The sequence below is a fragment of the Halichondria panicea genome, chromosome 4, assembly GCF_963675165.1.
Source record: "Halichondria panicea chromosome 4, odHalPani1.1, whole genome shotgun sequence".
Taxonomy (NCBI): Eukaryota; Metazoa; Porifera; class Demospongiae; order Suberitida; family Halichondriidae; genus Halichondria; species Halichondria panicea.
The window spans coordinates 7,477,127-7,489,062 of NC_087380.1; the positions used below are offsets into that span (position 1 = coordinate 7,477,127).

The 11,936-nt window shown below is 44.7% G+C and overlaps 3 protein-coding genes across 3 annotated transcripts; 2 read left to right on the forward strand and 1 right to left on the reverse strand.

Annotated features, from left to right (window-relative positions):
• Nucleotides 1-1,283: 1,283 nt before the first annotated feature.
• Nucleotides 1,284-2,502, forward strand: LOC135335500 (protein FAM32A-like). The gene is made up of 4 exons (XM_064531013.1): nt 1,284-1,461; nt 1,590-1,752; nt 2,084-2,137; nt 2,317-2,502. Exons 1-4 carry the CDS (start codon nt 1,370-1,372, stop codon nt 2,383-2,385), a joined length of 378 nt encoding a protein of 125 aa, XP_064387083.1. The 5' UTR covers nt 1,284-1,369; the 3' UTR covers nt 2,386-2,502.
• On the reverse strand, nt 2,463-7,258 carry LOC135335492 (uncharacterized). Its single transcript, XM_064531005.1, has 4 exons — nt 7,131-7,258; nt 6,891-6,952; nt 2,804-6,752; nt 2,463-2,651 (listed from the first exon to the last, which is right to left on the reverse strand). The coding sequence occupies exons 2-4, from the start codon at nt 6,908-6,910 to the stop codon at nt 2,619-2,621; spliced, it is 4,002 nt and encodes a 1,333-aa protein (XP_064387075.1). The 5' UTR covers nt 6,911-6,952; nt 7,131-7,258; the 3' UTR covers nt 2,463-2,618.
• Nucleotides 7,259-7,269: 11 nt separating this feature from the next.
• On the forward strand, nt 7,270-11,461 carry LOC135335494 (uncharacterized). Its single transcript, XM_064531007.1, has 11 exons — nt 7,270-7,829; nt 7,907-7,978; nt 8,038-8,253; nt 8,534-8,576; nt 8,766-8,923; nt 9,230-9,445; nt 9,572-9,614; nt 9,863-10,104; nt 10,473-10,685; nt 10,796-10,838; nt 11,228-11,461. The coding sequence occupies exons 1-11, from the start codon at nt 7,386-7,388 to the stop codon at nt 11,362-11,364; spliced, it is 1,827 nt and encodes a 608-aa protein (XP_064387077.1). The 5' UTR covers nt 7,270-7,385; the 3' UTR covers nt 11,365-11,461.
• Nucleotides 11,462-11,936: the final 475 nt, after the last annotated feature.

Consider the following 11,936-nt stretch of genomic DNA (forward strand, 5'->3'; position numbering starts at 1 on the left):
ACATGGGGTCGAAACCAGCTCTGTAAGCATGTACACAAAGGTATACAGTATGTACATTGCAGGCCTGAGTGTGCAGTTGTGTGACATAGTAAGTACTGTGTTTTGCAAGTTGCTTTTCATAGTGCACAGTAAATGGGCGTTGTCTATAGTACTGTCACGAAAATTTTGGTCCGCCGATAATTTCAGTCCGGGGACTGAAATTTTCGGTCCCCCGGACCAATTTTAGCTGATAATGTTGGTCCACCCTCGAAAAAAGTAGTCCTGGTTGCTGCGCAACTTGCACAGCTTTTGATGCAGCTGAAAAGTTTGTTCCAGTTATTCTTATGGAGCTTGAGCTACACACAGGGGAGGAAGAGCTGATAGAAGAGGTATTCCACTATGTAACCACCAAGGAGTACCCTGACGACTGTAAAGAGGGAAGAAAAAGGGTCATCAGAAGAAAGGTCAAGCAGTTTGTAGTGAACAATGGTGACTTCATGTACAAACACAAGAGCCTGAAAGGACAGAGTGAGTTGGTGTATCTGTAATGTAGTTGAAATTACAATCATTACAGGAGTGGCCAGGTGGAAGGGAGTCATACCATCGTCAGTACACTCTACAAACCATAACAGGTCTGTTCCCAAGTCCTTCAAATGCCATCTCTTCGATCACACAATACAGATAAAGATACTTGTGTTCCACTTTCTAATACCTAAACTGTGTCTTAGAGCACTTCAAACTAGATTACCATGTACAGTAAGAGCAGGAGAGGTACGCAAACTTTCTGGACTTCGGACAAACGTTTCATGGTGCTGCTACTACTTCACTGCATTGAGAGCTGGAAAATATGCTTTGTTCCATGCAGTTATAAACACACTTTAATTCTGTGAAACGTACATGTTATAAAATTATTTCATATTGGAGATAGAGGTACATAAACTGACAAATCGGTGTTTTTTCACACAAATCAAGCTGAATAAAAGAAAGCTCGGCACTAACATAGCAGCTGTACCCTATCAGTAGTGCTGGGTGTATGTGTGCATGATGCCTGATTGCTTTGAATTTCTCTTTTAGGCCCCCTACGAGAAAAATAAGCAGATATAGGGATCATTGTGTACTTTCTTGAGCCTCGCCTCCAACCGGAGGGTGTGACGTCACACACTGCATTTACCTAGCATCACGTGGGGCGTTGCCTATCCCTTTCTTTTGTGTATCTATGATCGATCGGGGCTAGTCTGCAGCCCACAGTACGCGGCGTTACCCCGAGGTAAATTTGTTTTAAAATTATCGGTACTTTGTCAATCCGGCATTTACATGAATCGATCATTACCAGTATCTATTAAACTTTCATACATATATAAAGTTCATCTCCAGTGTACAGCACTTTGATATGTCTGATTCGTACGATGAATGTGTGAGAGGGTCCCTGAAGCTCAAAGGAAGTGCTACTCTAGGTCCTAAACTAGGAGGAAAGATCAAAAAGTAAGCCATAAAGCTCTCTACACACACACACACACACACACACACACCCCACTCCCACCACACACACACCACCCACCACTCACACACACACACCCACCCCCACCACACACACACCACCCACATACCAGAAAGAAGAAGAAGAACAAGGCAAAGGAGTTCATTGAGAAGCTGGAGGGTCTGGAGGAGAGGTCATCAGGTGATGCGGGGAGGAGTGGAGGGTCGACTGAGGCCAATGGTGGTGATGAGAGGACCAAGGCAGAGCTAGCATTCGAGAAGGTCCAGGAAAAGAGAGTGAGTGTGTGTGGTTACTGTAGGGATTATCTATACATGTGGTTACTGTAGGGATTATCTATACATGTGGTTACTGTAGGGATTATCTATACATGTGGTTACTGTAGGGATTATCTATACATGTGGTTACTGTAGGGATTATCTATACATGTGGTTACTGTAGGGATTATCTATACATGTGGTTACTGTAGGGATTATCTATACATGTGGTTACTGTAGGGATTATCTATACATGTGGTTACTGTAGGGATTATCTATACATGTGGTTACTGTAGGGATTATCTGTACATGTGGTTACTGTAGGGATTATCTATACATGTGGTTATTGCAGAAAGCCGAACGTATTCTCAAGAAAGCGAGGAAGACACACAAGCAAAGAGTGGAGGTGAGGAACTAGGGGAATACCTTGTGGTTATGTGTAGGGTATGGGGTATGTGGTATAAGTAAGTATGTGTACAGTATAACTGTTGTTCATTTCAGTGAGCCTGAGTTCCTATCATAGTATTACCAGTCTGTGCTCTTGTTGCTCCAATGGTTGATATACTGTTTTGTTTTATTGTACAGGAGTTCAACAGTCACTTGGACACACTCACAGAACATTTCGACATCCCTAAAGTCAGCTGGACCAAGTGAACATTCGTTCAACAGACTCTCATTTCAGTATAAAAACATTTCCTTTTCTCAAATTCTGTTCTTGTATATGGTATGTATTATCTTGTTGTTGGAAAAATTAATGTTTGTTTCAAACAATCACTCGACAATTGCAAATATAATTATGATACCAAAAATTAATGAAGAATTAATTAAAGATGACAATAATTGTTGGATTTAGTTCAGTTCTTAGCTAGAGGGATGGGGGTCTGCACTCAGTGTGTGTGTGTACTCACACCCTCAGGCACCTACAGCATATTGGGAAAGAAAGTACATTGATATAGAGCTAAAAAAAACACTAAACCATCAATAATAATAATTATGTACATCAATAATGCCCCAATTTGTGTGTCTTATATTATAGGCTCTAACCACCAACATGATATGTATACACACTTACCATGACGTTGATATGGTGACCAGTAAACAGACTGTACTGCCCCAGAGATTCCCTTAACGCACAAACACTACCACCGCCATCTTTACTGGCCCACTTCTTCAGGAGAGACAAAATACTATCCGTTCTGCTCACATTAGAGCTGGTTGTCATAGCTACTCGGAGTATTCTTGCTAACGAAATCAAACCGAGTTCACTTGCACTAAAATCGGTTGCAATTTGTTCCAAATCAGCCTCTGAAAGTTGGCACAAATTATCGTCTTTAGTGAGTAGGTCCTTGAGTAGCACAGCATTGAGTAAAGTATACGCTTCAAATCCAACAATATCGCTAAGAGTCACATGATCTAGTGTTGTATCAGACTCTGGTATATCTGAAGCAATCGTACGATGTGTGCACTGGACTAAGTCAGCTCCAGGAGTGAGCAGTGTCTGTGCTATATCCTCCATGGTACACACTGTGTGGTTGGGCGTAGGTGATGGATACCGGGCAGCCATTACAGGAAGGAGCACACACTCCTTGACTTGTGCTCTGGGGCATACTTTATCTTTTATCAATCGCATCTCCTTCAATACCAGTCCCCTTAACTGGTAGTAATCCATCTCACAAGTGGCGTCTTTCTTGCATCGAGTTAGAACGGTGGCAGTCGTGGAGTTAGGGTCTAGATCGACTAACACTTGAATCCCTCGACTGTCCATCCATGAAAGCCCACGGCTCCAGACATGAGTCAGCTGTTTACGTGTGGGAAACGGAGAATTTGGGTCAGTATTGAACGGAAACAGTGCGGCTATTCGGAGGACGATCATTTGGACAAATCGAGGAGTGAAGAAACAAACTGATTCAACGCACTCCATTTTCCAGCCAAAGCAGCGACCCCAGTCCTCACTAGGCAACCAGATGTCCGTGGGGATGTCCCCGGTAATTAGATGTGGAAAGAACAAGTGGTCTTCCAAAGGGTTCGGGGGGTCAAATCCGACAATCGAGTAGAGAACACGTCTGTCCACAACTCGGAGACAAAATTTCATCCTCAGAAAATATTGAATGACCAGTGTGAGATTGAAGCCCATAGCTCCTAGTGTCTTCTCTAATTGTGATACCGGTAAGAGTCCAACTTTGTTTGTGAGCTCGACAAGTTTTTGGAATCCATGAATCATTGACAAAACGGCCTCTTGGTTCAAAATTATCCAACCAGCTTCAGGAGATTGGCCATCGGGTAGGAAGAGAAGATAGCCTCGAGAGTGGAGCATTTGACATGTTCTGTAGAGCGTTTCGTTCTGCTTGATGCAAGGTATGTCGCTGTGTGTGATGTACTCAAACAGATCTCTGTACTCGATGATTATGGGGCTCTGAAACTTGTGCTGCATGAACGAACGAAGGAGACTGCATTCAAAACTTGGCTTGAAATTTGCTCGCACTTCATCGCACGTTTGAGAGAGAAGTTGACGCAATTTATGCATATTTGTGGAGGCAACTCGGCGGCAATCGATAGTCAACCATCCCTTGTACTGTAAGACTTCACTGAGACTTTGAGTGGCTTTCTCGAGCAAAGCTGGCTTCTGTTTCGATCCGTCCTTGGTGAGATCGTTTTCACGGTTGCCTAGCACAATGCCAACACATTTTGGGGCTTCTTTCGGTAGTGACATCTCTACAAGCTGCGACCAATATCTGATAGAGTGTTCAATCTCTGTAGGGGTTGTGCGTAGATCCACCATGGTGATAAAAATGGGAAGTGAATCGCGACAGGCCAATTTTAGCACAGCAGAATGACCGGCAAAGTAACCAGGGTAACCAGACATATCGTACAAGACAACCTTCCCAAAATGCCGGCTCTCAAATGTCGTAACATTGATTCCAATCGAATCCCCGTTTCCAGATCCAATGCGATGAAATCTCCCCGATAACCATTCAGTGACAAAGCCTTCTCCTTGTAGGGCTTTGACGAGTGTTGTCTTGCCAACACCTGAATCTCCAAGTATGAAAACTTTGACAGCAGGAGAGAATTGGTTCCAATGTTTCAGGTATGGGAATCGAGATGTTATGGAACTTTTCGAGGGGTCAACTCCTAATTGAAGGAACTCGCCGAGAATTTCAGAATTAGTGACTTGATCGAGAGGCATTCGACCGACTTGGTTTCTGAGCGTCATGTTTTCTTTTGAGTAGGAAAGAAGTAGTTTCACCATCGCCAACTGCCCCTTCTGGCAGGCTAGATGCAGAGGGGAATTCCCAAACTTGTTTTTAGCAACAGGGTTGCACTGTTTCTCATCAACAAAGTAGCGAACGACATCCAAATGTCCACTGGCAGCTGCTCGATGCACAGGGGTAGAGTTGAACTTATCAGTGCATGATGGGTTCAAATTTTTCTCCTCGACAAAATAGCGGACGATGTCCAAGTGTCCAGAGCCTGAGGCCATGTGCAGTGGGGTGGCTTTGAGGCCTTTGTCTATGCAGGAGGGGTCGCAATCTGGTTGATTAGCGAGCAATTTCACCATTTCTAGACCCCCTGCTAAAGCGGCAATGTGTAGGGGGGTACGTCCAGTCTTGTCTCGGCACATAACGGGTATCAGCTTCTCGTTTAGTATGTAACGGACAATTTCCAATCTTCCCTTATAGGCAGCCAGATGAAGTGGAGTGTATCCGTGCTCCTCAGTGCTAGAGGCATTGCACTGGCTATTACTGAACAGGTACTTGACTGTTTCCAAATGCCCAAACTTGGCGGCTAAGTGAAGAGGCGTGGTTCCAGTTTGATCGACACTGTTGATATTGCATTTGAGTTCTTCGACTAGCAGTTGCACAATATCAGTACACCCGTTTCTTGCAGCATAATGAAGAGCCGTACGTCCTTCCGTGTCCATCGCATTCAAATTGAAACTGCTGTTCTCTGCCAGTTGCTTCACTAGTTCAGTGTTTCCGCTGAGAGCTGCGCAATGCAATAATGTACGTCCATCCTCTGTTGTCAGTTTACTGAATTCGCTAATGTTGAGCTTGAGAAAAAACTGTACGATTTCCATGCGCCCTTCCTGACATGCCAGGTGGAAGGGAGTCATACCATCGTCATCTGTGCTTCGAGGATTACAAATCTGCTCGTTGACTAGGTACTCCACTACGGCTTTATGGCCCCCAAAACTAGCGTAATGGAGTGGAGTCTTGCCCGAAGATATGCTAGCTGCTCTTTTTCGATTATTGCTATAGGTTTTCGACTCGATATTGCAGGTTTTCTCGTTGGCTAGGTATTTGACAATTTCCAAGGAGCCACTCTTAGCGGCCAAGTGAAGGGGGGTGCTCCCAACTCGACCGTCTTTGGCCGCAGGATCACATTGTTTCTCATCGATGAGGTATTTGACTATTGCCGTGTGACAGTGCTTAGCAGCAATGTGTAGGGGGCTTTCCCCTTTCTTGTTGCCGATGGAGAGCGGATGTTTGGCTTCATCGCAGAGGTAGGCAACAACGTGAAGATGACCGTGTGCACACGCATGATGCAGAGGTGTGTTGCCATCGTGATCGGCAACTGAAATTCGAGATATTTTCGATTGAACGAGAGATTTCAAAGTGTCCAAATGTCCGTTATCAGCAGCCATATGAAGTGGCCCAACCACACCCCCTTTTAATGACGAGTCCATTCCATTGGCTAAAATGTAATCCACTATGTCGGTAGATCCACAGGCAGCTGCCACTTGTAACGGGGTCGGAGCCACGCCCCCTAACTGATGGAGGTCGTATTTGTAATCAGTGACAAGTTTTTCCACGATATCGAGACGACCGTGCTGACAGGCATAGTGCAGGGGGGTGAGTTGGTCGGGGCCAAGTCTTAGTGGGGGGTCCACTGTGGGAGGTAGGCTTAGTGGGGGGTCCACAGTGGGGGGTAGGAGATCGAATAACGTATCAAATTGTCCATTTTCGAGTGCTTGTAGCAGAGGTGAGTTATCGTCAGTGGTTGGGGTTTGAGTGTTGGGATCGCTGTGTGTGTGTGTGTGTGTGTGTGTGTGTGTGTGTGTGTGTGTTGATGTAAAGTAAAAGGTATCCCTAATAATTATTTTAATTAGTAATAATTTCAGCGATGAATATTAAACAAACTGTATTTAGCTGCTTACTTACTCTGATTGCTCTTGCGACATTTTTCCAAGAATGGCGTGAGTTGTTTTATCAGTTAATATCACCTGCAAAACAACAGTTTATCTGTATGTCCATAATTATGCATGGTGGACGTATAATAATTATGTTGTGTGGTGTGTATGTGCTAGTCTCCTGTGCAGTGATTCAATGAAAAATAACTACTAATAGACTAATAATCAATTAAAAGCGTTGTGTATTCACATACATGATAGATCAACCTACCTAGATGTGTACAGAGCCTACAAGAGTCTCCACTGCACTGGATATTTCTTATTATGGCTGAAAGTTGAGACAGCTCTTGAGGTGAGCCACTCCCCCTTCCTACGCTGCAGCCATACAAGAAAAGGAGAGTGGCTCACCTTAGCTAGCTAGGGGATCCCCAAGAATGTGCAGAGTTATCAAGTCTTGTGTAAAGAAAGCTAAAAGACGTTGCTTTGTGTACAGTATAGTACAAGTGCAGTCGAGCCCAGTCCAACCATGTCTTATCCGTCTGCGCCGCCGCAGTTTGGAGGGCAGGCTCCCCCAGGGACCTACCCAGCCCCCACTTACCCTCAGCAACCCTCTACTGGACCTCCTCCCCCCTACCAAGTGTACCCAACAGGACCAGCAGCTGCTCTGCCCTCTAAAGAGCCCTTTGGCAGTCCGGCACCAACACAGCCTCCTTATCAGCATCCCGGGTCTGCATATGCACCACCACAGCCTGGATATCAACCACAACAGCCTGGCTATTCGTCTGGGTACCAACCACCACCACAACCTGGATACCAACCACCCGGGTACGGATACCAACCACCTCAGCCTGGATATCAACCACCACAACCTGGATATCAACCACCACAACCTGGGTATCAACCACCACAACCTGGGTACGGCTACCAACCACCCCCGCAGCCCCCAGTGTCTCAACCACAAGGATACGGGGTAAATGCCACTAGTTGGGACAACACACACACACACACACTCATACTAGACACCTCATGCTTCTTTGCACAATTCAGGCCCAGCAAATCTCTGCTCAGATGACAGGAATGAGCCTACAGCAGCAGCCAAAAGAATCTTGTGGTGTGGTGGTAAGCAACCCATCTGGTGTGTACAGTGTATACATAGTTTCTCTCTTCCCTCTCCCTAGAGTGGTTTTGCTGAGGGAAACGTGATCATACTCAAGTCCTGTGCCAGTGGCAAGACTCTCAGGATCCTTGCAGATGGGACAGTAAACGGTCAAGGCGGTCACGGACAGCTTGCTCAGTTCAAAGTTCATGTGAGACGCCCAGGAGTGGTGTCTCTACAGAATGTACAGAGTCCCGACTACTGGCTGGCCATATTCCAGGGTAACACCATTGGAACGGTGAGGAAAGAGTAGACGCTTTTATTGCACAAGTACACGTAGTATATACATTACCAACATTGACCTAGCGTTTATAAATAAAGCATCTTTGAACGGCTATAACTCTAGTTATTTTCTGGTAGCTTAGAGATAGGCCTTTCAGATGATGTGTTAAAACCAAAAGTCTATTTTTGGCCTGTTTTTGACAAAACACCACGGGCCATATTTGTTTTGAGCTGAACGGGCTTAAACGTAATACATGCGCTAACTTTTCTGTAATTTTCTGTTTTTGTTTTTACAGGGGACTGGAGATCCTTACTGTGACCTCATCGTTAATGACGTCGGTAAGGTTTAGACTAGCTACCGTTAGTTCTGATTCAGGTCATCATAGCTATTCATTTCTTGCACATGCATGTACGAGCCCTAGTTGAACTATTAATACAAGCACTTGTATATAAACATATGATGATTATACCAAGACCACTAAACTTTTGTGTATCAGAATAATTAATTGGTTCGTTTGTCTCCAACAGATGGGAAGTTTGCTTGTCTTGAGTCTGTGATGACCCCAGGGCAGTATGTTGGTGTACTCCCCTCTGGCCAGGTCAAGCCAGCCACACAAACCAAGACTGGACAACACGGACGATTCATTGTCAAAGTTCAAAAGGATGCAGCTTCTAGTGGAATGGAGGTGTGGTCAAAACCTTAGACGTAACAATTATTCGTAGAATCTCTCAATGCACTAGCACGATAAGATCACAATGACAGTATATACACTTGTGTTGTTTTATGTGTTATACATTGATATTGACAATTTATGGACATGACATGCTGAAATGTCCATGCCAATTCCCTAGGCAAGGAAACGTTTTTTACCTTGCTACAAGGTTGTTTTTCATCAAGAATTTTTCACTGTGGCAGTAAGCCTTTCTTTTATGTACTAGAGCTGTTCACTGAGTCTGTACACTAGCATGTTCCACTACACTCCATACCACAGACAATCTTTGCTGATGGCAATGTAGTGATTCTGCGTTCGTGTGCTTCAAACAAGCATCTGGTGATCAATACAGCTGGTGGTGTGCAAGGTAATGGTGGCAGGGGAGTAACGACACAGTTCAAAGTTCATGTGAGACGCCCTGGGGTGGTAGCTCTACAGAGTGTACACAAGCCTGTATACTGGCTGGCCATTCATCAGGGGAACACCATCGGAACAGTGAGTGCAGAATGTATAGCCACATATGTAACATTGTAAGGCTGTAATAACATCAACCCCTCCATAGGCGTTCAGTCTGCATGTAGCAGCTTTATACTGCTTGTCAAATGTTTTTTCTTGCTGTAGGGGAAGGGTGGTTTGTACTGCGACTTTGAGCTGAAGGAAGTTGGTGAGCTCACAGATAATATATACATAATAGCTATACGTCACTGTACATGTATCTACGTACATGCAATATTCTTACAGAGCAAGTAAGCCAGCTGTATTTTAGAACACCCTTTTTAAATTTAGCCATTTCCTACACATGATATCCTAAATACTAGCAATAATTATAGTCAGCCTGTTCCAGTTCTCCACTAATATTTACAGCCATTTCCCAGTTATATAATTTCCTTCATTGTATATGCTCTCCTGCAGAGGGTCAGTATGTGTGCCTGGAGTCTGTCATGCACCCTGGCGAGCACGTTGGTATCCTCCCCAATGGCAGTGTTAAACCTCCCACCCAAACTGGGAAGGGACCACACGGAAGGTTCACACCCTCAGTGCACCTTGCCTCTAGGAAGCAGCTAGCCTCGATCCCAGGCCGCACTTCACTGCTGGTGAAGGAGGCTAGGAAGCAGCAGAAGCCGAAGCAACCAGACAATAGGGCCTTGATTATGGTGTGTTCATTGTTGTCTCTTCTGCTAGTATATAATAATGCATAAACATGCCTGGAGGAATGTGCATGTGTAGTTTTCATTAACCTTAATCTCAAATACTATGTTGTACAGTAGTGTGCTTTCAGTGGCTAGCTCTCTCCCTGCATTTCCACTTTATTGGGCCGTGTAGTTTTCATCAAATACAATGTTGTACAGTAATGTGCTTCCAGTGATTCATTCATGCTAGCTCTCTCCCTGCATTTCCACTTTATTGGGCCTTGAGAACCTATAATTATGATTATGCATGCTTTCTCATTTTGTACATACTTTTTTCATGTTGTTGTTGGCTACGTGTGCGAGGTGTACAAAGCTTGTTTTCTTTAATGCAGAATATGTTCAGCCAAGGCAACGTGGTGATTCTCCAATCCAAAGCCAGCAAGAAGTCCCTGAGGATTAATGATGGTGACGTTGAGGGTAATGGTGGCAGGGGAGAGTTGGCACAGTTCAGAGTTCATGTGAAACGCCCTGGAGTGGTGGCTCTACAGAATGTACACGAGTCTTATAACTGGCTAGCTATATTCCAAGAACAGACCATTGGAACGGTGCGTTACACAGTTACACATACATAGGCAAATGTCTAGTTCCTATGATATTCATTTTGTCAAAGCATTTTTTTTAAGTATGTTTGATTTCTCCCATTACTTCACTGCAGGGCAAGGGTGGGGCCTTCTGTGAGTTCAACTTGACAGTAGTAGGTGGGTGAGAGCTAGTGTGCTGTTGCATGGTGGTCATGTGCACACTCGGCTGTTTAGTCATCATTCAGTAGTACATATGCTTCAGATCTTATAATCTAGTCATTTCCAGACAATCATATAACTTTGTTTGATGCAGGAATAGTGCATATACGTAAATGTGTTATGTAATTATTTACACACCATTCCCTCTTCCCTCCCTCCTCATACACACCATTCCCTCTTCCCTCCCTCCTCATACACACCATTCCCTCTTCCCTCCCTCCTCATACACACCATTCCCTCTTCCCTCCCTCCTCATACACACCATTCCCTCTTCCCTCCCTCCTCACACACCATTCCCTCTTCCCTCCCTCCTCACACCATTCCCTCTTCCCTCCCTCCTCATACAGATGGCAGCTTTGTTTGTCTGGAGTCAGTGGCGTGCCCCGGCCAGTATGTTGGTATCAAGCCTGATGGATCAGTGAAGCTACCTAACCAAACCAAGACTGGCCCTCATGGCAGGTTCATCCCCTCTCTGCATATATAGCTAGTGAAAACTACCAAACAACTGTCAACTTTATTGTAGTTTGGATAATGTGATTATTCTGGCTGTGCAAAGCTATTAGCCCCTCCCCTTTATTGCAGTGTGTCAAAATTATTAGCTAGCTAGACTTCTGACTTCAAAAGGCTAAGCAGCTTAGTATTCTACTGTTTCAGTAGGTTCAGGTTCATATAAGACGATCAGTACACATGGCCTCTAGGAAGCATCAGCGGCATGAGAAGCCAGACGGGATTATGGTAGGTTGGGCCATATCCAACTACATAATTATTGGTGTGCTAGCTTGGAGGAAGTGCATGATGGCTGATATGATGTGCATGCTAACTGTTGTACAGTACAAATGTAGTGTATGTTCCAGTACGTGGTTCATTAATGCATGCTAGTCTCGCTCCCAGGCTTTTCGTTGGGTGTGTGGGAGATGTACAAAGCTTCTCTCTTTTAATGCAGTCCATGTTCAGCCAAGGCAACGTGGTGATTCTCCAATCAAAAGCAAGCAAGAAGTCCCTGAGGATTAATGATGGTGACGTTGAGGGTAATGGTGGCAGGGGAGAGTTGGCACA

What these genes read in the sequence shown, in the direction of transcription:
- LOC135335500 (XM_064531013.1), top strand. Translation starts at nt 1,370, where the DNA reads ATGTCTGATTCGTACGATGAATGTGTGAGAGGGTCCCTGAAGCTCAAA. An exon ending in CTAGGAGGAAAGATCAAAAA is followed by an intron (nt 1,462 to 1,589) that starts GTAAGCCATAAA and finishes CCCACATACCAG; the next exon opens with AAAGAAGAAGAAGAACAAGG. An exon ending in AGAAGGTCCAGGAAAAGAGA is followed by an intron (nt 1,753 to 2,083) that starts GTGAGTGTGTGT and finishes TGGTTATTGCAG; the next exon opens with AAAGCCGAACGTATTCTCAA.
- LOC135335492 (XM_064531005.1), bottom strand. Translation starts at nt 6,910, where the DNA reads ATGTCGCAAGAGCAATCAGA. An exon ending in ATGTCGCAAGAGCAATCAGA is followed by an intron (nt 6,753 to 6,890) that starts GTAAGTAAGCAG and finishes ACACACACACAG; the next exon opens with CGATCCCAACACTCAAACCC. An exon ending in GTCACCATATCAACGTCATG is followed by an intron (nt 2,652 to 2,803) that starts GTAAGTGTGTAT and finishes AATATGCTGTAG; the next exon opens with GTGCCTGAGGGTGTGAGTAC.
- LOC135335494 (XM_064531007.1), top strand. Translation starts at nt 7,386, where the DNA reads ATGTCTTATCCGTCTGCGCCGCCGCAGTTTGGAGGGCAGGCTCCCCCA. An exon ending in AGGGTAACACCATTGGAACG is followed by an intron (nt 8,254 to 8,533) that starts GTGAGGAAAGAG and finishes TTGTTTTTACAG; the next exon opens with GGGACTGGAGATCCTTACTG. An exon ending in CCTCATCGTTAATGACGTCG is followed by an intron (nt 8,577 to 8,765) that starts GTAAGGTTTAGA and finishes TGTCTCCAACAG; the next exon opens with ATGGGAAGTTTGCTTGTCTT.